Here is a 25471-nt window from a genome sequence, read left to right as displayed (position 1 = left end):
AGAAAATCACAAAGGTCACAGAAAAGCAGGGACAATATATCATAGGATAATGCTTTAATCAATGCCCAGAATAGGGAAGAGGTAAGGGAGATAGAAAGGCAAGAGGGGCCTGAATGCAAATGATCTAATAGGGATAGGGAACCTGTGACCTTGAGGCCTGATAGAATAGAGACAGAGTCCTCACTTTGAAATATAGTGTAGAAACCTATCTAGGGTTATTCCTTGAATTCCCACTTGTTTTTATAAATTGATTTACCAAAAGATAGCTGAAGAATACTCTCTATAGGAATCCAGGGGAAGCCCTGAAGGGTTGGGGATTTTCTAGTTATTTCTCATGAACCCACTGGTATGTTTCTCATTTCCATCAGCTAATAGATATAAATTAACTTTTAGTGAAGAACTTTTACTAAAGTGGCATAGTAAGAACAGTTGATATAAAATATTGTCCACCAACGTATGGGACACATTATCCCACAAGCACACATGGATCAATGGGAAAAATGGGTTCAAACATAGAGTACCATGTTTGTATATAGCGGTGAGGCACACATATGTAGCATGAGGAAACATATGTAGCAAAAAGGTAACTCCCAGCTCCTGGTTACTGAAAATACTTCCTTGAGTCCATAGCTGACATTCCTTTTGGATGTAAGAGGCAAAATGCCTTGAAGTGATACCATGCCTCCGTTAGCAATTTTGCTGTGTGCTCATGTCCATCTTTGTCCTCAGTGTGTCTCTGCTTCTGAATGAATGCATTCCTTCTTCTTTACATGCTTCCTTGTTTTCCTCAGTGATCTTTCTTCTTACTCTTAGACTTAACCTGTGTTCTCTAATGTTCCACCTCAACCCTTTTCTCAGCACTCTGGAGACAATTTCCCCATTTTAAAGATGGAAAAGACTCATAAGATCGTAGATCTAGGGCTGGAAGTTTCCTTGCTCAAATCATTTGATGAAGAAAATACTCAGGGAAGGATTGATCTCAAGCGATGCCCATGTCAAACTTGTTATAGGATGCAAGCTCTCAGGCCAGATGTTGTGAGTGGAACCTGAGGAAAACTGTAGGCTACAATACACTTTTTCTCAAGCTCATGATTCTCATGTGATAGTTCTTTTACTTGCCTTAGCACTTTAAGTTCTCAAAAATGCCTGAGAATTTGTTCTTCTGTGAAAATGGAAGCCTCTCTAAAAATCAAGGATAATAATTGTGGTGACTTTTATTTGAGAAGAGAAAGAAAATATCTAACCTCCCAGGCTCAGAAGGGCTCATGACAAAAAGAATAACCAGTCATTTTTCTTCTTCATGTCTAAGGAGGAAAGAACAAGATGGTCTCTGATTGCATGTAAAGGAAAGTCTTCCTGACAGGAAGGAGAATACTTAGTCTTTAAAAGGTATAACTGAAGGATGTCCACTGAGGGGACTCTAAGAACAGGGGCAAGAATCTCCTCTGGCTGGGATGGTGATTTTGTTTGAATACAGGGAGATGGCCTGAGTGTCTCCTCTGCATTGCTGTCAGCATTCAGATTCTGTGATTCTAAATGAGGAATCCTCCATGATCAGTTGGCAGGGCAAGCATCTGTTCTATCGTGGGGGAAATGCATGGAGTTGGGAGACAGATGGGAGAGCAGCAGCAAAAATGTCTTGGGAAATGAAGTGCAAGTTTTCCTGGTTCAGAGTCATTCCTGGTAGCTGGGTGTCTGAAGGGGAGACACTGGAAGTGTAGCTGCTACTTTGCCCTTTCTCCTGAACAAGGAGTGATTTTGGAGATCTTGTCAAGTCAACAAGCACTTCATAAGTGCTTTTTATATGTCAGAAACTATGCCAAGCACTATAAATACAAAGAAAGGCATAAAGCAGTGCCCTGTTCTCAAGGTGTTTACAGATTAACGAAGGAGACAACATGCCAACAATGATGTACCAACATGTATGTGTATACATAAGCATACACTTATACATGCATATACATATGCATATAAGACAGCTAGGTGGCACAGTGGATAGAGAGTCAGAAAGACCCATCCTCCTGAGTTCAAATTTGGCTCAACACTTACTCATTGGGTGACCCTGGGTAACTCACTTAAACCTCTTTGCCTCAATTACTCATGTGTAAAATGAGCTAGAAAATGAAATGGCAAACCACTCCAGTATTTTTGCTAAGAAAATACCAAATGGGGTCACAAAGAGTCAGTGACTGAAAAATGACCCAGCAAAACATGTGCATATGTTCCAAGGCTCCAACACCAACCCTACATGCTGGCAAAGTCTGAGGGGTACCCAGGGATTAATGGAATCAAATTTGGGGAGACCATGGGGATCTAGAACAGGAGATCTACAGCAACTTAGGTCACAGACCACTCACATAATGCTCTGTGATTTATAGGGAAAGAGATTTGAGGTTATCTTTAGAATTAATTTACCAGAAGGTCTGTGCATAAACCCCCTGAGGGAACTGAGCCTGAGAGGTGGCCCTGCCCCGATCTCAGCACCAGAACATAATCTCATACTGAATAGCAGCCCTGCCCCAGCCAAAAGCCCTGAGGCTGGAAGCAGCATTTGAATCTCAGACCACAAACAAGGGCTGGGAGGATCAGGAGGTGAGGTGGGTGTGAGCAAAATATTCAGAGGTCAAGCCACTGGCTGGGAAAATGCCCAGAAAAGGGAAAAGAAATAAGACTATAGAAGGTTACTTTCTTGGCGAACAGGCATTTCCTCCCTTCCTTTCTGATGAGGAAGAATAATGCTTACCATCAGGCAAAGACACAGAAATCAAGGCTTCTGTGTCCCAGCCCACCCAATGGGCTCAGGCCATGGAAGAGCTCAAAAAGAATTTTGAAAATCAAGTTAGAGAGGTGGAGGAAAAGCTGGGAAGAGAAATGAGAGACATGAAGTCAAAGCATGAACAGCAGATCAGCTCCCTGCTAAGGGAGACCCAAAAAAATGTTGAAGAAATTAACACCTTGAAAACTAGCCTAACTCAATTGGCAAAAGAGGTTCAAAAAGCCAATGAGGAGAAGAATGCTTTCAAAAGCAGAATTAGCCAAATGGAAAAGGAGATTCAAAAGCTCACTGAAGAAAATAGTTCTTTCAAAATTAGAATGGCACAGATGGAGGCTAATGACTTTATGCAAAACCAAGAAATCACAGAACAAAGAGAGAAGAATGGAAAAATGGAAGATAATGTGAAATATCTCATTGGAAAAACAACAGACCTGGAAAATAGATCCAGGAGAGACAATTTAAAAATTATGGGACTACCTGAAAGCCATGATCAAAAGAAGAGCCTAGACATCATCTTTCATGAAATTATCAAGGAAAACTGCCCTGAGATTCTAGAACCAGAGGGCAAAATAAATATTCAAGGAATCCACAGAACACCGCCTGAAAGAGATCCAAAAAGAGAAACTCCTAGGAACATTGTGGCCAAATTCCAGAGTTCCCAGGTCAAGGAGAAAATACTGCAGGCAGCTAGAAAGAAACAATTCAAGTATTGTGAAAATACAATCAGGATAACACAAGATCTAGCAGCCTCTACATTAAGGGATCGAAGGGCATGGAACAGTATATTCCAGAAGTCAAAGGAACTAGGACTAAAACCAAGAATCACCTACCCAGCAAAACTGACTATAATACTTCAGGGGAAAAAATGGTCTTTCAATGAAATAGAGGATTTTCAAGTATTCTTGATGAAAAGACCAGAGCTGAAAAGAAAATTTGACTTTCAAACACAAGAATGAAGAGAACCATGAAAAGGTGAACAGCAAAGTGAAGTCATAAGGGACTTACTAAAGCTGAACTGTTTACATTCCTACATGGAAAGACAATATTTGTAACTCTTGAAACATTTCAGTATCTGGGTACTGGGTGGGATTACACATGCACACACGCTCACATACATAGAGACAGAGTGCACAGAGTGAATTGAATAGGATGGGATCATATCTTTAAAACAAAATGAAATCAAGCAGTGAGAGAGAAATATATTGGGAAGAGAAAAGGAGAAATTGAATGGGGCAAATTATCTCTCATAAAAGAGGCAATCAAAAGACTCATTAGTGGAGGGATAAAGAGGGGAGGTGAGAGAAAAACATGAAGTCTACTCTCATCACATTCCACTAAAGAAAAGAATAAAGTGCACACTCATTTTGGTAGGAAAACCTATCTCACAATACAGGAAAGTGGGGGATAAGGGGACAAGCAAGGTGGGGGGGATGATAGAAGGGAGGGCATGAGGAGGAGAGTGCAATTCGAGGTCGACACTCATGGGGAGGGATAGAATCAAAAGAGAATAGAAGTAATGGGGGACAGGATAGGATGGAGGGAAATATAGTTAGTCCTATACAACACAACTATTATGGAAGTCATTTGCAAAACTACACAGATATGGCCTATATTGAATTGCTTGCCTTCCAAAGGGAAGGGGTGGGGAGGGAGGGAGGAAGAGAAGTTGGAACTCAAAGTGTTAGGATCAACTGTCGAGTAATGTTCTTGCCACTAGGAAATAAGAAAAACAGGTAAAGGGGTATAGAAAGCTATCTGCCCCTACAGGACAAAAGAGAAGATGGAGACAAGGGCAGAGAGGGATGATAGAAGAGAGAGCAGATTGGTCATAGGGGCAATTAGAATGCTTGGTGTTTGGGGGGGAGGGGAGAAAAGGGGAGAAAATTTGTAACCCAAAATTTTGTGAAAATGAAAGTTAAAAGTTAAATAAATAAATTTAATAAAAAAAAAAAAAAGAATTAATTTACCAACCAAAGAAAAACAAGATCGAGATTTTCTGGTAAGAAAAGGTATGCATCCTCTCTGGTTGCTCATGTTTTAATAACCATTATGACATAATATTCATGAGGAAGAGGAGTTTGTGATTTGCTAAGGTCATAGAATAAAGTTAGTGTTTAAATTCTGAGATAATCTAGTAGGGCAGAACTGCCAACTTCTACCAGAAGGAGAAACTTTCTATACTGGAATGCAGATCAGCAGCTGGCCCCTAAGCATAGTCTTTGAGAACTGCCTTGCTGTTGCTCATCCTTCCTTCTCAAAGAGGACCATGACATCATGGAGGTAATGCCATGACTTGCAGGAAAGTTGGATTTAAGTGAGGGAGGGCTGTGCAAAGGCACCAGCCTCATCTTCTTCTCAGGAACCAACTGGGTCCAGTGGCTAAATACACATCAGAAAGACTAGAGACCTTGCCCTTTTAATGCTAAGGACTTTAATAGGTCTCAGTTTTGCAGAGGCCATGTCCATTCAGTGATTAAGGCTGGATTTTAAAAAAAAAGTGGTAAAGAATGGCCTCTTTAACCTAGTCCAGAAAAAATATGAAACCAGGAGGGGGAAGATTCTCAGGGTTTCTGGGCAAAACATAAACAATTTCTATTTACATCCACTCTGAGTCAATTAGGGCCCAAATAATGACCAAGTGGGATTTATCCTGGACCTCTTGTTGGCTAATCAGTGAGAGCCAGAGTGATTTGGGTTGATCCTTAAGAAAAAAATCTAGCCTGTAAAGCCCCAAATAGATCAGCAGCTGGGATCTAAGTATATAGCCTTTGAGAATTGCCTGGGGACACAGTGAAGTGACTGATCTGAGTCTTCCTGACTCCTAGGGTGGAGACATTACACTTGCTTCCTCTGTTTTTTTTGGTAGGTCTTCACAAGCTGGAAGAGCTTTGAGTGGGGCTTGAGAGAGAGACAGAGAGAGAGAGAGAGGCAGAGATGGAGAGAGGGAGAGAGAGAGAGAGAGAGAGAGAGAGAGAGAGAGAGAGAGAGAGAGAGAGAGAGAGAGAGAGAGAGAGAGAAAGTGAGGTCTGCTGCCTGAAGTTTAACACTAGGTTTATTACAAGGTGATGGATTTTTCAGCCACTTTCACAGATCATCTGCTAAATCAGACAGAGAGACAGAGACAGAGACAGAGACAGATGAGAGAACTCTCCATCAGGCAATCATTGGATCACTGTAATGTGGTGAAAAGATTGGTGGACTTGAAGTCAGGAAGGCCTGGATTCAAATGTTTCCTATAATAATCCTTAGCTGTGAGAACTGGGGCAGATCAATCTCTCTTTAAATCTTAGTTTCTTCATTTATAAAATAGCAGTAGTGACGCTATACCTCACAGGGTTATTGTGAGAATCAAATGACATGATGAATGTAAAATACTTTTAATAAGTTTTGAAGGGATCTGCAGATGTCAGCTATCATTACAACATAACTGACTTTCCTCCTTCAAAGAAGAAAAATGTTAACAGTGCTTTCCTTTGTGATATTTTAAAAGGAACAGAAGAATCCATTTCTTTCTTCAAAGGGTGTGAACTGGAATCCATGAGCTACAAAGAGCGAAAAATGCTTTTGAGAATAAATTCGAATGAGGGAGGTAGACAATGGAGAAAGATAGCAGAAGTACTGCTGTCTTCTAAGAACCAGTCTCGGACCCTGGTTGAGACTCAGTGGTGCAAGGAGAGACTAAATAACATCTATCACAGACCAACAAGCTTTCCAAAATATTTAATAAAGACACATTAAAAGTTTTGGTGATTTGCCTTTGTGATTTTTATAATATTTTGTAAGTGTTATAATGTTACCTGAAGTTGCCTTCTTTAGAAAATTGACTTTAAAAATATTTGTAGCGATATCTTTGTTTTGTTTTGACTTCGACTTTTTTCCTTGTTTTCTAGTCTCCACCCTCATCCCTCTTACCGAGCTATATCTTAGAACGATTGATGTTTGAAAGAAGCATACTTCCTGTTCTGTTGGGATACTGGAGGGCATCCCTTAGACACATCACGCAGCTTCTGTCAAATTTTCAAGTGAAGGGAGACAGCTTCACCAGATTAGGTCCTTTTGCAAACCACTACGTTGCATGCATGAAGGAATATAAGGAAAAGAATCAGTATAATCTAATGCTCAATTCGATACAAAATACCAAGGAAAAATCGAGCTGCAGCCTTGTCCAGCCTTCTCAAATTACCCAGGCATAGGTAAAAAGGTTCCTCCAGTCTCCATCTCACATATTTGCAGAGATGGAAACTCTCTATCATGATCCCTCCTTAAGAAGAATGCATTATCTTGCAGCCAGAGGTGAAACTGGCTCGTCTCAGATGCTGCTGAATCCACTCTCCCCCAAGTCCTTTGTTCCTTGTGGGTGCAGATGGTAAGGCACTCCTTTAAGAGAGTAAAGGAGATCCTCTACACATTTTACCGGATCTCTTCCATTATGGTTCAACGTGTAAATAGAAGCAAACGCCAAGACACCTAAAGCCAAGCCCTCAGTCTAGCGCATCCGCGCACTGGGGGGATTTACCCCTCCCCTACTCCTGCACTTCACCCTAAAGCCTTCTTCTTGCTCCGGCGCTGCTAGTCTGCTGTCCACAGGACCATTAATGATATTCGTTGGGGACAAGGAAAGGGAAGTGAACCAAAAGGATTCAATTCAATTTGCAGTTGGTGCACCCTGGGATTAGTCCATTGTCTTTATTAAAGAGTACAGATGGAAGTAGATTTTTTTAATTGAGGAGGGTGCATTTTATTACTCCCAATATACCATTCCTTGTAAATCTTTTTATAAAATCTTTTTATAATGTGCACTTTCTTGTCTTTGTAAATATAACACCGTCATCACAAATGAATCCATAAATATTAAATGCCTACAATGTGCAAAATACGATGCTAGATGCTTGGGAGAAAAAACAAAAATGGAACACTCCGTTTTACCCATTTTTATAGTCATCCACATTCACACCAATCCATTATCAAATATTGGCTTTGCTACATTCACAACTTCTCTCCTATTTATCTCCTCACCACTCATGAAAACACCATCACAATGCTGGTTCACCTCACCTCTCTCCAGATTAATTCAACAGCCTTCTATCTCTCACTTATCCCCATCGAATTTCACCCAGTACTCCCTACCTTTATACGTCACTCAGGTGTGAGTGATTATCTTTTTCTTTTTTAAAATAGTTCAGAAATTTTTTTCTAAGAGCTTTAGTTACAGTGTTAGTCTTAATGAAAACTGAAAATAAGCATCTAAGACAGTTGATTCCTATTTGTGTTGAAATCAATGTGTTTCTGAATATCAACAAAAAAAACCAGTTGAACTTTTTTTCCAGGTACAACTCAACAACTCCTCCTCCTTTAGTGTCTTATCAAAACATAGAAGGAAAGAAATGTGTGTAGAGAGGTCTTTTTTTTCAGATGAGAAATCTGACTCCTATGGTGTGACAGGTACCCAAAGATATTTCACACATATAAAGATGGGGGATTGTTCCAAAATAAGAACATGTGCTTCAAGGATCAGAAGACTTCCAATCTGCATTGACTTTCAAATCCTAGATACTGTAGAGCAGGGATATCTAACTCAAATACAAATGGATCCTTGTAACCTCTATATTTACTTAGAAAACCAGAAATTAACATGATCTATGCTGTATTTTTAAAATTGATTTTGGCAAATATTTCCCAATTACATTTTCATCTGGTTCCAGTCACACTTAGGAGTGTCTTGGGCCAAGTGTTTGAAACCTTTGCTCTAGGGAAATGTCTGCTCTTCTTGACTGTGTCTCTGAAATGTCACCAGCCCACCAAATTTGGGGTTAGTGTGGATTTTACGTGCTGTGGCAAGGTTTCTAGCATCATTTCAAACAGGAGCATCACCTACTTCACCAAATTTAAACATTTGTGTTTTTCTCTAAAATTTATGTGAATTCCTCTCCTTATTTATAACAGCCATCTCTGTGTCCTTCCTAAGTCATCTAGGTGTTGAGAATGGATGAAAGTCTCATCTGAAGTTCAGGTGTATGATTGACCTGCTTCAGCTCTCCATGGGCAGCCTGCTCTGAACTACAATCTCAAAGATAATTTTTCTCTTCAAATAAGGATTCCTGTGAGCAGAAATACAAGTGAAACTCTGTGAAGTACTGAAATAGGTAAAGCTATATGGCTCTCAATTTTAGCTATGAAAACTTGATTACTTAATTTTTATTGCCCCTTCTCAAGTGTCCAAAGAGAAACTTCAGTTAATTAAAATGGATTTATATTCAAATTATTACTGCAAAGACTGCACTAAGTATACTTCTCCCTTCTGGGCACTTGAGAATTTTACTTGTCTTTTTTGTTAATTTAAAAAATATACTGAATTTATGTTAAAAAACCAACTGTGCAAATGGATCTCAACATAAATCTCACAAACCAGAAATGAGAACTCATTGTGGAGGAACACCAGTCGTGCTAATCTTCATTGCTGGGTCACCAGTAACAGTTTGGGCCCATTGGCCAGTTTACTTTCTTATGGTTGCTTTAGGTCAACAATTTGGTTAAATCTTCATTAGATGTCCATGGTAAGATCAATTTCCTGGTGAACAATGGAGGAGGTCAATTCTTATCTCCTGCTGAACTCATCACTTCAAAGGGCTGGAATGCTGTGGTTGAAACCAATCTGACTGGCACTTTCTACCTTTACAAAGAAGGTAGTAATGGGAAATAGTCAGAGACACTAGGTCTTTCTTCATTTTTAGATCATAAACCCTCCTAAGAAGTATTACTTGCACTGAGGTGCCCAATACTTAAAGGAGCTTTGACTCTGCAAATGTGAATGTTCCCTGCACTGATGTCCCTTGAAGCCTCTCTACACTTTAGTAGCTGGCCTTTGTGAGCAGCTAAAATTCTATCATCTTGCAGCCTTCCTAGGGGTGAATACCTCCAGACGGGCTTAGACTGGTCCTCAGGGAGTGAACCTGGAGGCCTTCCCCAAAACATACTTGGGGTGGAGGTTTGAACTGTGATCTGTCAGAAGGAAAAAGCCACACATAAGTGGAAAGTTGGCTTTTATCTAAGGGAAGATTAAAAGAGTTAACTTATGTGGCATTACTTAACCTGGAGAAATAAAATTGAAGGGTTAACTGAACAGAAGTCTTAACGTCCAGCAGCAGTTGCCAAAGATTACAGGTGACAGTCACTTGCCATCTCTACTGAAGACTGAAATAGAGCAAATGGAGAAGGAGACAGTGGGAGAAACAAAGTTCTGATGAAAGCAGGCTGGGCTAGATTTGACTCATAGGCGTTAGCTTGCCAGCTCCTGAACTAGGTTGTCAGAAAGTTCTTGTTCTGATCTTACATTCTGGGAGCTTATCCTTAAATAGAAGAGACTTAGAATTCAGTTTCTTCATCTGTAAAATCGGAATATAATACCACTTGCGTCATGGTGTTATAAGGATGAAATGATAAGACACAGAATACTTTGAAAGTTGAAAGCATAATGTAAATGCTAGCTAGCTGAATATTATGAAGAAAACTGGTAGTGTTTTGTTAATTTGTATTGATTTGATATTTGAATGTCCTAAAAAGAGCACACTTGCCAGAATAAGTGTCTTGGGATGAAAGATCTACAGCTAGATGGATTGTTGGAGGTCATCTTGTCCAACTCCTTCATTCTATAAATGACAAATCTGAAGCTCAGAGAGGTCACTTGTCCAAGGTCACTTAGGTAGCATGTGGCAGAGCAGGGATTTGAACTGAGATGATCTGATGTCAGTCACTCCTTACTTTATTACCCCATGTTGTCTGGAAATGATTTAATTGGATTGTCTTTTGTCAATACAGTTTACAGGTCCTGGATGAAGGAACCTGGAGGGTCTATTGTGAACATCATAACCATGTTAAATGGTGGATTTCCTCATGCTGTGTAAGGATTTTTATATCCTTCTTTTCTCTTGGGATCCTGCTTAAAGTCTTTTAAATGGAGTTTTAATGCCTTTTGTGATGTCAGACTGCCTTTTTTTTCCTTCTGGTCTTCAGGAAGATACTTTTGAAGTATTCCTACACTCTTGGCACCATGCTTAAATCCACTTTTGTTATAAGATTGCTTCTTTCGTAAGGTATAAGATAGTTCTCATGGTTGTGACTGCCAAAGGCTCGTTATGTATGCCATAGATGTTTCTGATGATCCGATGCATATCCTTTCTGAGGGCCATACCATAGACACAGCATGCATATGATCATCCTGCCTTTCCTCATCATGATTTGCTTTGTTAACTATCCACAGAGGATTCTAGGATAACCAGTATTTTTTTAGACTTTCTCAGGTTTCAGTCCTTTCTTGATGTTTGTTACAATAGATGCAGGTCCAATAATTTGAAATCCTTAGGTATCACTTGGAGTGTGTCATTTCTCTTGAGATGTTTTTTCTGCCTTTGTATCTTTTCATGTTTCAGATGTGAGTTAAAAAAAACTTTTTGGGGGGCAGGGGTGGGGAGGACTCTCTTAAGAACTATCTCTTAATTAAAAAAATAACACTTTATTTTCCCCAGTTACATATTAAAATAGCTTTTAAGATTCATTTTTCAAGTTTTTTGACTTCCAAATTCTCTCCTTTCTCCCTATTGAGAAGGAAAGCAGTTTTATATGGGTTATACATATGCACTCATGTAAAACATATTTTCATGTTAGTCATGTTGTGAAAGAAAACACAGATAAAAAACCAAGAAAATTAAAGAAAGTAAAGTAAAAGTATGTTTCAATGTGCAGTCAGAGTCCATCAATTCTTTCTCTGGAGGTGAATAGCATTTTTTTTAAAATCATAAGTCCTTCAGAATTGCCTTGGATCACTGTATTGCTGAGAATAACTAAGTCATTCACAGCTGATCACCATACAATATGGCTGTTACTATATATAATATCTTCCTTACTCTGCTCATTTCATGTTGCCTCAGTTCATATAAATCTATCCAGCTTTTACTGAGAGCCACCTGCTTGTCATTTCTTATGTCACAATAGAATTACATTACAATCATATACAACTACTTGTTCCACCATTCCCAAATGGATAGACATTTCCTCAGTTTCCAACTCTTTGCCTCTAAAAGAGCTACTATAAATATTTTATAGATATAGATTTTTCCTTTTTGTTTTTTTATTATTGCTTTGGAAACAGACCTTATAGTGTTATTGTTTAGTCAAGAGGTATGTATGGTTTTATGACCTTTTGGTTATAGTTACAAATTGCTTTACAGAGTGGTTGAATCAGTATACAAATTCCTCAACAGTGCATTCGTGTTTTAATTTCCCTATATCCCTTCAAACATTTGTCATTTTCATTTTCTATCATATTAGTCAATCTGATAAGTGTGGAGTGGTAGCTAAGAGTTGTTTTAATTCTCATTTCTCTACTCAATAGTAATTTAGAAATTTTTTCGTGTGATATTAGACAGCTTTGATTATTTTGTCTGAAAACTGCTTATTAATATCCTTTCACCATTTATCATTAAAGGAATGGCTCATTTCTATAAACTTGACTCAGTTCCATATGTATTTGAGAAATAAGATCTTTATCAAAAATTTTGCTATAAAACTTTTTTTTGGTTATGATTACTATGTATTTCCCTCCATCCTGTTTATACCCTGTTTCTACTACTTTCTCCTTTCACCCCATCCATTTGCAAAAGTGTTTTGCTTCTGACTTTTACCTTTCCCAATATTTCCTCCCTTTTATTTTCCCTCTGCCTTATCCCCTGCCCCTCCTAATTTCCTGCATAGCAAGATACATTTCTCTAAACAACTGATTATGCTATTCCCTTTTTGAGCCAATTCTGATGAGAGTAAGGCTCATGCACTCTGTATGTCCCCCACATTCACCATGTTTTCCTCCATTGTAAAAGTTCTTTTTTGCCTCTTTTATATCAGATGATCTATTCTATTCTACCTCTCCCTTTCTCCTTCTCCCAGTGTATTTTTCTTTCTCATTAATTAATTTTATTTTTTTAGAAATCATCCCATAACATTCAACTCACACTTCTACTCTCTGTTTATAAATACTCCTTTAGAACTGCCCCAATAATGAGAAAGATTTTAGGAGTTACAAGTATAATTTTCCCATGTTGGAATGTAATCATTTTAACCGTTTCTAATCCCTTATGATTTTTTTCCTATTTACTTTTTCATAGTTCTCTTGAATTATATATTTGTAAGTCAGATTTTTTCTATTCAGCTCTGGTCTTTTCATCAGGAATGCTTGGAAGTCCTCTTTTTCATTGGTTATTCATTTGTCCCCCTGAAGGACTGCACTTAGTCCTGTTGGATTCTTGCTTGTAATTCTAGCTCTTTGCCCTCTGGAATATCATTCTAACCCCTCTGATCCTATAATGTAGAAACTGCTAAATCTTTTGTTATAGTGACTGTGGCCCTATGATATTTCAGTTGTTTCTTTTTGGCTGCTTGCAATATTTTCTCCTTGACCTGGGAGCTCTGGAATTTGGCTATAATATTCCTGGGAGTTTTCATTCATCTCTTTCATATGGTGATTAATGGATTCTTTCAATTTCTATTTTACTCTCTGGTTCTAGCATATCAGGGCAGTTTTCCTTGGTAATGTCTTGAAAGATGATGTCTAGGCTCTTTTTTAGATCCTGACTTTCAAGCAGTCCAATAATTCTTCAGTGAGGGGCAGCTAGGTGGTGTAGTGGATAGAGCACCAGTATAGGAGTCAGGAGGACATAAGTTCAAATCTCACCTCAGATACTTGGCATTCATTAGCTGTATGACCTTGGGTAAGTCACTTAACCCCAACTGTCTCATCCTGGGTCATCTCCCATCATCCTGATGAATATCTGCTCACTGGATTCAGGTGGCTCTGGAGGAGAAGTGAGGATGGTGACCCGCACAGCCCTCCCTCCCTCCAAACAAAGTCAAGTGCAAGTCATGTCATCATTTCTCTGATGGCATGGTCTCCTTCAACAACAAAGAACAAACACACAATTCTTCAATGATCTCTCCTGAATCTATTTTCCATGTCAGTTCTTTTTCCAATGAGATATTTCATATTTTCTTCAAGTTTTTGATTCTTTTGATTTTGTTGAATTGTTTCTTGATATCTCAAGGAGTCATTAACTTCTACTTTCCATTCAAATTTTTAAGGAATTATTTTCTTCTGTGAGTTTTTAATCTCCTTTTCCATTTAGTCAATCTTTTTTTTTAAAAGAATTGTTTTCAAGAGAAAAAGACCAATATGAGGCATTATTTAAAGGTTTATGGAGAGATTTTTGGGAGAGCTCAGGCTTCTACTCCACCATCTTCAATTGGTCTTTATTTCTTACCAGTATTTTCTACCTGGAGAAAAGCTATGGGAGGGAGAGTTTTTACATCAAATGACTTTGTATAATCAGATTTTCAAGCCCCAACCATGAGCTGTGCATCACCTCCAAATGTAATATCAAAGTTGTTTTTCTTTTCATATTTGAGTATGTGTCTTCAATGCCTAATGCACTATCTTTTAAAGAGTGGTTTCCCTGCTTGTTTTCATAAATTTAGGTGGTGCAGAGGGAGTTTTCTTTTAAGATCATTTGGTTTCCAGGATAACTTCTTGGAACTTGCTTGAAATAAATATTAAACTGTTTCCTTTCATCTTCTAAAAAGTAGTCAGTAGTGGTGTAGTCCCAAGCATTTTTAAACAGGAGTATTTTATTTAAACTGTTCTTTTGTGACTTAATGAACCAGTTAGTTTTCATGAAAATATGAATGATTAGTGGAAATTGAATGAACTGTTAGATTTTTTTTTCTTTAAAAGACACAGTGAAGCAGCAAGAGCTGGTGTTGAAAATATTAGCAAAACTTTGGCAATGGAATGGGCCTGCCATGGAATAAGAATCAATTGTATAAGTCCAGTAGGTAACTAGTTATGTGTATACAATTGTGTACTTGTTGTTACATTTTCCTTGTTAGTCATAGGTACATTCTGTGCTATTATTAACTACAAAAAAGGACATTAAGCAAGATACAAATTAGAGAAAGATTCTGTATATTGTCAAAGTATTTTTTGATGCATAACAAATTTCATAAAGAATTTTTGTAATTCATTCATGTGTTTTGTTTGTTTGGCTTTAACTCCTTGAGAAAGACTGGAGGCAATGGACTTCAAGTCAAAGAGGTAAGGAGGGAGGGAAAGTATTAAGTTTACAAAACATATGTAAGCTAGCAGGAAAAATATTCTGTGTATAGCAAAACACCCAGACATAAATCTCTTTCAAAGATGAAGGGATTTTTTTTTTTAATTTATGATGCATATTTTTAGAGGCACTGAGATGTAAAGTCTGTTCTTGTTTTCCCTTATTCTTACTATTGGCCAACTGGGGAAATGGGTTGGAGACCCCAGTTGGTGTGTATTTCTATGTTAGTAGGTAATCTACTTGGGGAGGATAAATTTTAAATGATATTCTTGAGAAGCATAAATAGTAGCTCTGGGGACTTCTATATCTAATCTCTTCTGCTGTTTACATCTCTTTGCTGATAGTCCTAGCTGAAACTCAACCCTTCTTTGGCTTAAATAATTGTCAAAAAATTCCCTTTTTGTTTCTTAACCTAGGGACTAATTTATTCTGCAACAGCCCTCAGCAACTATGAAGACTTTGAAAAGGTCATAATTAAAGGATACTTTGAACATTGTACAGCTAAGAGATTTAGTGTTCCTGAGGAGGTAATCTCTCTTTCTCTGTCTCTGTCTCTTTCTCTCTGTCTCTCTTCCTCATCTCTTTTTCTTCCTCTCTTCCCCATATCTATTTCTTTACCTTTTTCCTCCCCTTCTCTCATCCTTCTTCCCTTTCTCTGTCCCATTTCTTTTCATATAGCCACAGAAAGTTAGATTTTTCAAGGAACATTGGGAAGGGGAGAAGGGGCAGAAAGAATTATTGAGGAAACATCTTCCCATTCAGTTTTTAATAGAACTTTAAATAGTTAATGGATCCACTCAAATTTTTGGTTGATAAGTTCTCCTGGGATGCAAAGTGCTTGGCTGATAGAAATCAGTTGTGGAAAGATCTTCACACGAGGCTGTGTGAATAGACAGAAAAGAAGCATTTGATCTTCAGTGCCTTCAAATGTGGTTAGGGAAAAACTATCAAAATCATATGCATTTCACAACCAAATCCTTTTAGGAGAAATTGCTGTTTCTCAATTAATGTAGTCTTTCAGATTAGTGAGCTCTATGGCAGGGTCCAAGTCATTTAATTGTGAATATCAACTAGCATCCAGCTTCCCTACCTTAATTATCTTGAGATAATAGATTTGGAGCAATTTGGGGCATGTGTGTTTAAATGAATTGATGGAAAACTTTTCGTATGTGCTGGGAGGGACAGTACTTAAGGTGAATCTAAAAACAGCAAAAACTTTTATCCTAATACATGAACAAAAATAATACTGGCTTTACGTTGTGAAAATATGAGTCCTATATATAATCAGATCTGATATTGAGGGTATCTAATAATGTGAATAAATCATATATATGACAAATGAAAATTTATTTTCTTTCCATATTGTATAATGAATGTATACATATATCTGATTTTATTCAGGCAGTCCCCACTCCATACTATTTCATATTTCACTATTAATTAATTCCAAAGAGACTAAAAAAAGAATTGGTCTTTACTTTTTCTACTTTTACCCTCTTATTTAGTATTTTCCACAATTATTGAGACAAAAACAACCAAGCAATATATAGTTCCACTACACAAAGCACACATGTAGTCAGAATTTTGCTTTAAGTATCTAAAGTAGAAACCATATATGTGTGTAGGGCTATGGACCTAGAAGCTGCATCATGTTGATTTCCAACAGAAGGAGAAATTTTCTAGCAATGAAGGCTAGCTAAAAATAAAATGGTGTCCAGAAACTATTGATTAAAACAGAATTCACATAACCAATTGACCATGGATGTTATAGAGGGGACTTGGTTTTAGTAGGTGGTATTAAATTATATATAAGAATCAGTCTACAATTGTAGACTGTGAGATTGTGATTCTATGAAATAGCTACACGTGTGTGTACATATAAATATACAGGCAGTTAGGAAAAAATATAAATAGATAGATAGGTATCTATATATCATATTGCACATATGAATATAAAATAATTACATTTTACTTTTTAGATCTCCTCTGTCATGTGTTTCTTATTATCTCCTGCTGCCTCATATATTACAGGACAAATGGTGTATGTTGATGGTGCTCATACTGTGTATTCCCGAACTTGGGACATACCAGGTGAGTCATAAAGAAAAATGAGGGATCAACAACTTTGTGCCTTGCTGTTTGGGCTTTTACATTTTGTCAAATGATTCCTTGAGTGTTAAGATCTCTCTCTCTCTCTCTCTCTCTCTCTCTCTCTCTCTCTGTATCTCTGTCTCCTTTTCTCTCTTGGCATTGAAGCAACAAAAGAAAACTATTTAATTTATGGTAAATAATTTGAAAAAGAAAATTATCTTTTAACTTAAACTTTCTTTGCAGAATTTGGCTATATAGAAAATCAGTTTTCTCTCTCTTTAGTCTGGGCCAATCAACATGCACTGAACATGTGTTAACTATCTTGACTGACTTGGTGGGTGGAAATAGAGCCCCCAAAATAAATATATGAGCAGTGAAATGGTTGACTAGTTAGAACAAAACTTAAATCAGTACCAAGTAAGAATAAATAAGAACGAGAGGAACTCTGCCTGCAGCAATGACACCATCATGACCCATTAAAACAATGTGTTGATCCTGATAATTGGGACACGTATAAAGACATTGATCATCACTCTTGCATAACCAACATAAAGTAGAAATTACAGAAGTAAAATAAAAACAACTCAAAACTTTCTTATCAATACTTGAGATCTTTGCCAAATAGAGACATTCAGCATCCAAAAATGACACAAGTTTTGGATTTAAGTTCATTTGAATGTTAGAGAGAAAGATGGAAAATTATGAGTTTTATTACCTCACGAATCAGTATAGAGAATGGAGGGGAAAACAATCCTGAAGAAAACTTTATTTGAGCTCTAAGTGAGAATATCTTGAGAGAATTAGAAATGAAACTAGGAAACAACAAAAATGGAACAATTATGGCAATATTTCCATACAATTATGTTCATCATGAACTCCTTCTTCTCTTTATCTCAAAGACTTTTGATATCATCCCTATGCAGATTACTCCCAGTCTCTCCCCCCATACTTCCATTCCACATCAGCAGTTGCCTATTGGACATTTCAAACTGGATGGCCTGAAGACATCTCTAATTCCAGACTGAACTCATTATCTTCCCTCCCCCCAACTCCTTTTCTCAGTTTCTTATGTCTTTTGAAGGCACTACCATCCTTCCAATCTCCTAGGCTCTTGACCTTGGCATTATCCGCAAAAAGAACAAGGATTCTTCCTCACTCAACATACTAACACAGTGCCAAATCTAGCCTTCACAATGTCTTCCATCTGACCCCTTCTCCCCACTCATGAAACTACCACTTTAATTCATTAGTTCTTCATTGCTTCTAGCCTAGATAATTACAGAAACCTCCTTAATTGTCTCTATTTCAAGTTTTTCACCACCTCATTTTTTTCTATACATTGCTGTCAAAGTAATTTTTCCTGAAGAGTAGATCTGGTACTCTGACTCAGGTACTTAGTCAGCTCTGGTGTGTACCGTACTGCTTTTAGAATAAAATAGAAAGCTTCTTTTTTTATCTTTTAAGCCTCTTTACAAAGTGGCACCAACTTATCTTAACTTCATTGGACATTAGTTCCCTCCCACACTCTAATTCAACCAAACCAGCCTCTGTGTTCCTCATACATAACATTTCACCCTTCCTTTGTCATGCCATGGCATTAACCTCCCCAAATGTGTTGAGTACACTTTCCTCCTATTTCTACCTCATAGGATCCTTCTCTTTCTTTTCTTTTTTAAAATATTTATTTATTTTTAGATTTCAACATTCATTTCCACAAAATTTTGAGTTCCAATTTTTCTCCCCATCTCTCCCTCCCTCCACCCCATAAAACCTTGCATTTTGATTACCCCTTCCCTCAATGTACCCTCCCTTCTATCACACCCCACCCTTCCCTTATCCCTATCTTCTCTCTTTTTATGTAGGGCAAGATAAATTTCTATACCCCATTACCTGTATTTCTTATTTCCAAGTAATATGCAATAATAATTCTCAACTTTCATTTCTAATACTTTGAATTCCAACTTCTCTCCCTCCCTCCCTCCCCACCCATCCCCACTGAGAAGACAAGCAATTCAATACAGGCCATATATGTGTCATTTTGCAAAAGACTTCTATAATAATCATGTTGTATAAGACTAACTATATTGTCCTCCATCCTATCCTGTCCCCCCTTTTTTTCTATTCTCTCATTTGACCTTGTCCCTTCCCCAGGTGTTTACTTCTAGTTACTCCCTTCTCCCATTTGCCCTCCTTTCTATCATCCCCCTCACCCCACTTGTCCCCTACTTTCTTGTAGTGTAAGACAGATTTTCATACCAAATTTAGTGAGCATGTTATTCCCTCCTTAAGCCATATGTGAAGAGAGTAAGCTTCACTTTTCCCCTCTCACCTCCTCCCTTTTCTCCTTCATTGAACAAGATTTTTCTTATCTCTTTTATGAGTGATAGCCTGCCCCATTTCATTTCTCCCTTTCTCCTCCCAATATTTTCCTCTCTCACTCCTTAATTTTATCTTTTTTTTTTATGGATATCATCTCTTCTGATTCAACTCAACCTGTACTCTCTGTCTATATATATGCGTGTGTGTGTAATCCCTCCACCTATCCAAGTACTGGGAAAAGTCTCAAGAGTTACAAATATTATCTTTCCATGTAGGAATGTAAACAGTTCAGCTTTAGAAAGTCTTGATTTCTCTTTCCTGTTTACCTTTTCATGTTCTCTTGATTCTTGTGTTTGAAAGTCATATTTTCTATTCAGTTCTGGTCTTTTCATCATGAATGCTTGTAAGCCCTCTATATCATTGAATGACTATTTTTTCCCTTGAAGTATTATATTCGGTTTTGCTGGGTAGGTGATTCTTGGTTTTAATCTTTCCTTTGACTTCTGGAATATCCTATTCCAAGCCCTTTGATCCCTCAATGTAGAAGCTGCCAGATCCTGTGTTATCCTGATTGTATTTCCACAATGCTCAAATTGTTTCTTTCTAGCTGCTTGCAATATTTTCTCCTTGACCTGGGAACTCTGAAATTTGGCAATATTCCTAGGAGTTTCTCTTTTCAGGTCTCTTTCAGGAGGTGATTGGTGGATTCTTTCAATATTTATTTTGCCCTCTGGTTCTAGAATATCAGGGCAGTTTTCCTTGATAATTTCATGAAAGATAATGTCTAGGCTCTTTTTTTGATCATAGCTTTCAGGTAGTCCCATAATTTTTAAATTGTCTCTCCTGAATCTATTTTCCAGGTCAGTTGTTTTTCCAATGAGATGTTTCATATTATCTTCTATTTTTCAGTCTTTTGATTTTATTTTGTAACTTCTTGGTTTATCTCATAGTTATTAGCTTCCCTGAACTCCACTCTCATTTTTAAAGAACTATTTTGTTCAGTGAGCTTTTGAACCTCCTTTTTCATTTGGCTAATTCTGCTTTTTAAAGCCTCCTTTTCCTCATTGGCTTTTTGGACCTATTTTTCCAATGAGTTAGCCTATTTTTAAAGCTGTTATTTTCCTCAGCATTTTTTTGGTTCTCCTTTAGTAAGCTGCTGACTCACTTTTCAAGTTCTTCTATTGCCTGAGTTCATTTCATATTCATTTTGGAGGTACTGGAGGCAGAAGCCTTGACTTCCTCTGCCAGTATGTCTTCTTCTTCCTCATCCTAAAGGATGAAAGGAGACACCTGTTCACCAAGAAAGTAACCTTCTATGATCTTATTTTTCTTCCCTTTTTTGGCATTTTCCCAACCAGTTACTTGACTTCTGAATCCTTTGTCAAGAGGAGGGTCCTAGTGCTCCTCCTTCCCCCAGGACTGTGCTCAAGTCTGAGATTCAGATCAGCTGCTCAATTCCCTCAGGGGCTTTGTGTGGGACAATACTTTGCACATATTTTTATTTATTAACTTTGTGTATTTTGTATTTATGCATATCCTTGCCTCCCTCATTTTAATAACTATTTGGGGAAGCATTCATTAAGCATTTATGTGCAAATCACAGTGATGAGTGTAAGAGATACAAATCAAAACCAGAGGCTGTCCAACAGAACGTACATTCTCTGTGAATACAGATTCTTTCATTATTTTTGTACCAGCATCTGAGATCTTGGGACAATATATCACGTGTAGTAGGCTCTTGATAAATACTTTTTGATTGATTAAATGATCATGTTTGTATTTTTCACACCTTGTCTCCAATGTGATATATTAAGAAGTGGAAATGGTGGCAAAGCAGATGTAGATACAAAGAACTGCTGAATCATACCAAATACATATGGAAGAAATGTGTACTGAGGATGATACAATTCTGAAAGTACTGGGAGATTGATATGATAATATGAAAATGGAAAGCAACAAATGAAAAAAAATCAATATCACTATTATCACTAACAAAAAGGCCATCCAGAAAATATTAGCTACAGACTCATTTGTTTTCTTTCTCATCTCTGTCAAATTTTTAAGAGATGGATGTACACATTTATCAATTCAACTCAGCAAATATATTAAACACATATTATGGGTAAGGTAAGGTAGTTAGTAATACAAGATAAGAGTTCAGGAAAGAAATTTGGGCTGGATATAGAAATGATTTGAGCCCAAACTAAAAGGAATATTTGGAAAGATTTGGAAATTTTTCTGCATAGAGGTAAAAATTGAACTTATGTAAGCTGAGGAGCTTGTTAAGGAAGTAAATGGCTAAAACTAGGTTAAGGATAGGCCCTTGTAGGACATTCACACTTAGTAGGTAAGATAAGATGAAGAGGATCAAAATATTAAGAGAAGTAGAAGTGAGAGATACCTTAAAGGCCAGCGTGAGAGGTAGCTGGAGCTGTTCAAGGGCACACTTGTCTTCTACTTAAAAGCCTTGACACTGCCTGTCAAATAAAGCAAAATCTCCTTATCTTGCCAGTTAGAGGTTTCTACAGTTTGACTCATACCTTCATGTTCAACCTTATCTCATAATATTTGCCTTCAGGTAGTCTTCCTTCTAGCCAAATTGTACTACTCTCCATTTCTCAGGTGAATCTCCTCTCCCCTTTCCATACCTTAGCTCCCTCTGTTCCTCATGCCTAGAGTAGATTCCTTTCCTCTGTGACATTTCCTTATCTTGAAGTTCTTCCCTTCCTTAAATGCCCAATTCAGGTGCCACATCCTCCATGAAGGCTATCCTGCTGTCTTCTTTTCCCCACCCTTCCATGAAGGTGATAGTTGATCTTCTTTCATGACTTTCTCTAACAATATTTAACACCTCGTAGTCAAGGACATCTTTGATGAGAAGAGAAAGAGGAAAAATATCCTTATATGTGGGGAAAAGGGGGACTGTAATAAATGACTTCTAAGGTAACTTCTAGCTCTAAATGTATGATGCTGTCTATCATCAGAGAACTTCCTCAGTGGACTCCACGAATACTGGAAGAGTCAGCTTAACAATCCACATGTGAAAAACTAAGTGGAAAATGCATATCTATTGTTCAGACTATGACAATTCATTAAGTTATTTCATATGTACATACATGAGATGTAAGTCCTCTTTGTGTCTCTTGGTGTCAAGGGAACATGAAGAAGGCCTACAATACACAGATGGACCTTCTGTGGCAAGCTTATAAGAGGACATAGACAAGACCCAAAGTATGTGTGAATATGAAGGGGCTTCAATCCATATCACTGTAAGGAAAATGTACAACATAGATTCCAGATGCATTCAAAATGTTTACACACACACACACACACACACACACACACACACACACACACACACACACAAACACAGAGAATAGAATAGGATTGACTAGGTGGAAGGGAACGCATTAGATTACAGACTGGAAGTTGTACATTGGTCTCAATGATCCTGCAACATCCATCTTTTTTTTAACACTATTGTCTTTCAGTGATGTTCAGTTTCAGAGCAGTTGTTTTTCAGTTGTGTCTGACCCTTCATGCACCATTTCAGATTTTGTTGGCAAAGATACTGGAGTAATTTGCAATTTTCTTCTGCAGTTCATTTTACACATAAGGGAACTGAAGTGATCAGAGTTAAATCCTGACATACCACAGTCTCTATAGAATTAAATTTTTTGAGTTACTTAGAGGGCAGTGGAAAGATATAGTTGACCATAAATAAGTTATGGAACTTTTTTATACCAATTATGACGAATGCCAAAAATGACATAAATATATGATTCAATAAGCATATAATCAGGAAAAATTGGGCTGTTCATATGATGAAGGCAGATAGACCGCTATACTACAAAGCACAGAAGGCTAAAAGACCTAAAGTAGGGGTTCTTAACCTTGGGTGTCATAGGTCCCTTCATCAGTCTGGTGGCGATAACTTTCTCAGAATTATATTTTTTAAATGCATACAATAAAATATGTGGGATTATCAAGGAAACCAATTATATAGCAATATGCTTATCAAAACTTTTTTTCTTAACTTTTAACCAAGAGAAAGGATTTCAATGTGTTGATCAGGCCCTTTATAAAGGATTTATGGGATGATATGGACAAGAATCCTGCTAGATAAAATGTAGAGTGATTTTAATTTGCATAGAAGGGAGGAAAAAGGAAAACCAAAGGATAAGATTATTGTACTTATTATATGCTTTCTACATGTGAGGCACTGTGTTAAGAGCTTTACAAATGTCTTATTTGATCCTCACAACAACCCTTGGAGATAGGTACTATTATCCCTATTTTACAAATGAAGAAACTGAAGCAAACTGACTTGCCCAGGATCAGACACCTAGTGTGTCTGAGGCCATATTGGAACTCATCTTCTTACACCAGACCCAGCACTCTATGTATCATCTTTTTTGGAAACAATACCAACACCATCAAGATACTGGATCTATTGAAGCACTCAAATATAGGTCACCATAAAAACTATATCCCCAAAATGAGATTTTTTTTTATGATGAAAAAGCTCCTGTCACAAACATAAAAGCTAAACCCACAAATTTTAGTTCATACTCATGTTTTTATGTCAGATTTTGATTATACAGTATAACCTCTGTTCAGATCAATCTCATATAATACCTTAATAATATGAGTTAATTAAATTATAATTAATGAATGTGCTCAGTGTTCTAATAATGGTGTGGATTTGTTTTAGGGTATTGTTGGAAAGATAGTCCTAGACCTGGAATGGGTTTAGGAATACTCTTATTTCCTCAACGGAAAAAAAATCCACACATTTGCCCATAACAACTCAAGGGCTATTTCACTCATTTAATCCTAACAGACCATGATAACTGGCCTGATAGATTATGGGACCTTTCTACAGTCAAAAGAATGAAAGCTTCCTTTAAGGAGAGATCCAGACTTTAAAATGAGGAAAATAAGAAAATGGAGTCTTTATTTCTTTCAGCTGAAGGATGAATTTTAGCACTTTCTGGAAATTTGTCCTTTTTGTGGAAAATTGCTTACTGCTTTTTAAAAATAATGAATTATATCTTGGCACTAAGTATGCCTTGAAAGAATTATAAAACAGTGCTTTGACCTGTACGTTTTTAAAATGTTGATGCAGATGACTAAGGCATTCGAACAACATCAGTCTCAAGTGATCATCTCTCCTGTCCTAATCCTTACCTGTTAAAAAACAGAGTATATAGAGAGATTGAATGTACTTGTTTGTAGAGGGCCAGTGCTGATGTACTCTGGAATGTGAGGTACTGTCCAGGTTTTACTTGAAACTTGTACTAACATGAGCGGCTAACTTTATGAGAACAATTGGCTCACCATCCCCTCTCTTGATATGCAAGGATGAGAACATCCTGACCTTGCAGATACCTCCCTGAGATTGTCTCCTCAGGAATAATTAGATTAGGGAGTATAAGAAATAATCTAAAAATGTTCTCATGGGAATGACTTTGGTTGCTTGAATGTTCTCACAATGAACAATTGCTTGCCTGTAATAACCTATATAAATCTTGGCTATCCTGTTAACAAACAAGAGCTGTCCTTTACAACTCTTTGCTTGGCCCCGTGTCTACTTTTCTTTCACAGTCTCTCCACAATCACAATTGGCAGCCCCTGCGGCCAGTCCGCAGCACTTGTTTACCATTTTAAGCAGTTGAAAAAAGAAAAAAAATGAATGGGGGTATTTTTTCTTCCTTCTTATCTCTATTGTATAGTCCGAAAGTGAGAGAGCAAGCCCGAACAGTGATGGGATTGTGACTCTTGCAAGCACTGTTGCATAACTCAGTTAATTACAGGTGGAGGTGTCCTCTTTTATTGGATCAATAAGCACATTATATTTCACAATGTCTGTTTCTGTTTTGTTTCTAAAACCAAACTAAGTAAAAATTCCATCAGGCACACATACATACACTCACACATATGAAAATCACAACATTTATAGTAATTTTTGGATGTGCATGAGAGAAGATACTTCCAGTATTGTACAGGGTATCCAGGAAAGCAGTCTTCAGAGGAGAGCCCAGCGTCTGTGACTGCAGAAAGGTGGAAAGCGTTTGAGAGACACAGGACGGAGAGTGAAGGGTTGTTTGTTGAAAACAGGGCAGGGTAAGGC

General features: G+C 37.5%; 1 protein-coding gene across 1 annotated transcript; it reads left to right on the top strand.

Annotated features, from left to right (window-relative positions):
- The first annotated feature begins 888 nt into the window (after positions 1-888).
- LOC140512382 (peroxisomal trans-2-enoyl-CoA reductase-like) lies at positions 889-24267 on the top strand. The gene is made up of 7 exons (XM_072621518.1): positions 889-1035; positions 9294-9459; positions 10592-10673; positions 14550-14646; positions 15345-15455; positions 16908-17019; positions 24182-24267. The coding sequence occupies exons 1-7, from the start codon at positions 889-891 to the stop codon at positions 24265-24267; spliced, it is 801 nt and encodes a 266-aa protein (XP_072477619.1).
- The last annotated feature ends 1204 nt before the right edge of the window (positions 24268-25471 follow it).

This window comes from Notamacropus eugenii, chromosome 6 (genome assembly GCF_028372415.1).
Source record: "Notamacropus eugenii isolate mMacEug1 chromosome 6, mMacEug1.pri_v2, whole genome shotgun sequence".
NCBI classification, from domain to species: Eukaryota; Metazoa; Chordata; class Mammalia; order Diprotodontia; family Macropodidae; genus Notamacropus; species Notamacropus eugenii.
Note: the sequence above shows the minus strand (reverse complement) of the source record. Positions and strands in the feature narration are given on the sequence as shown.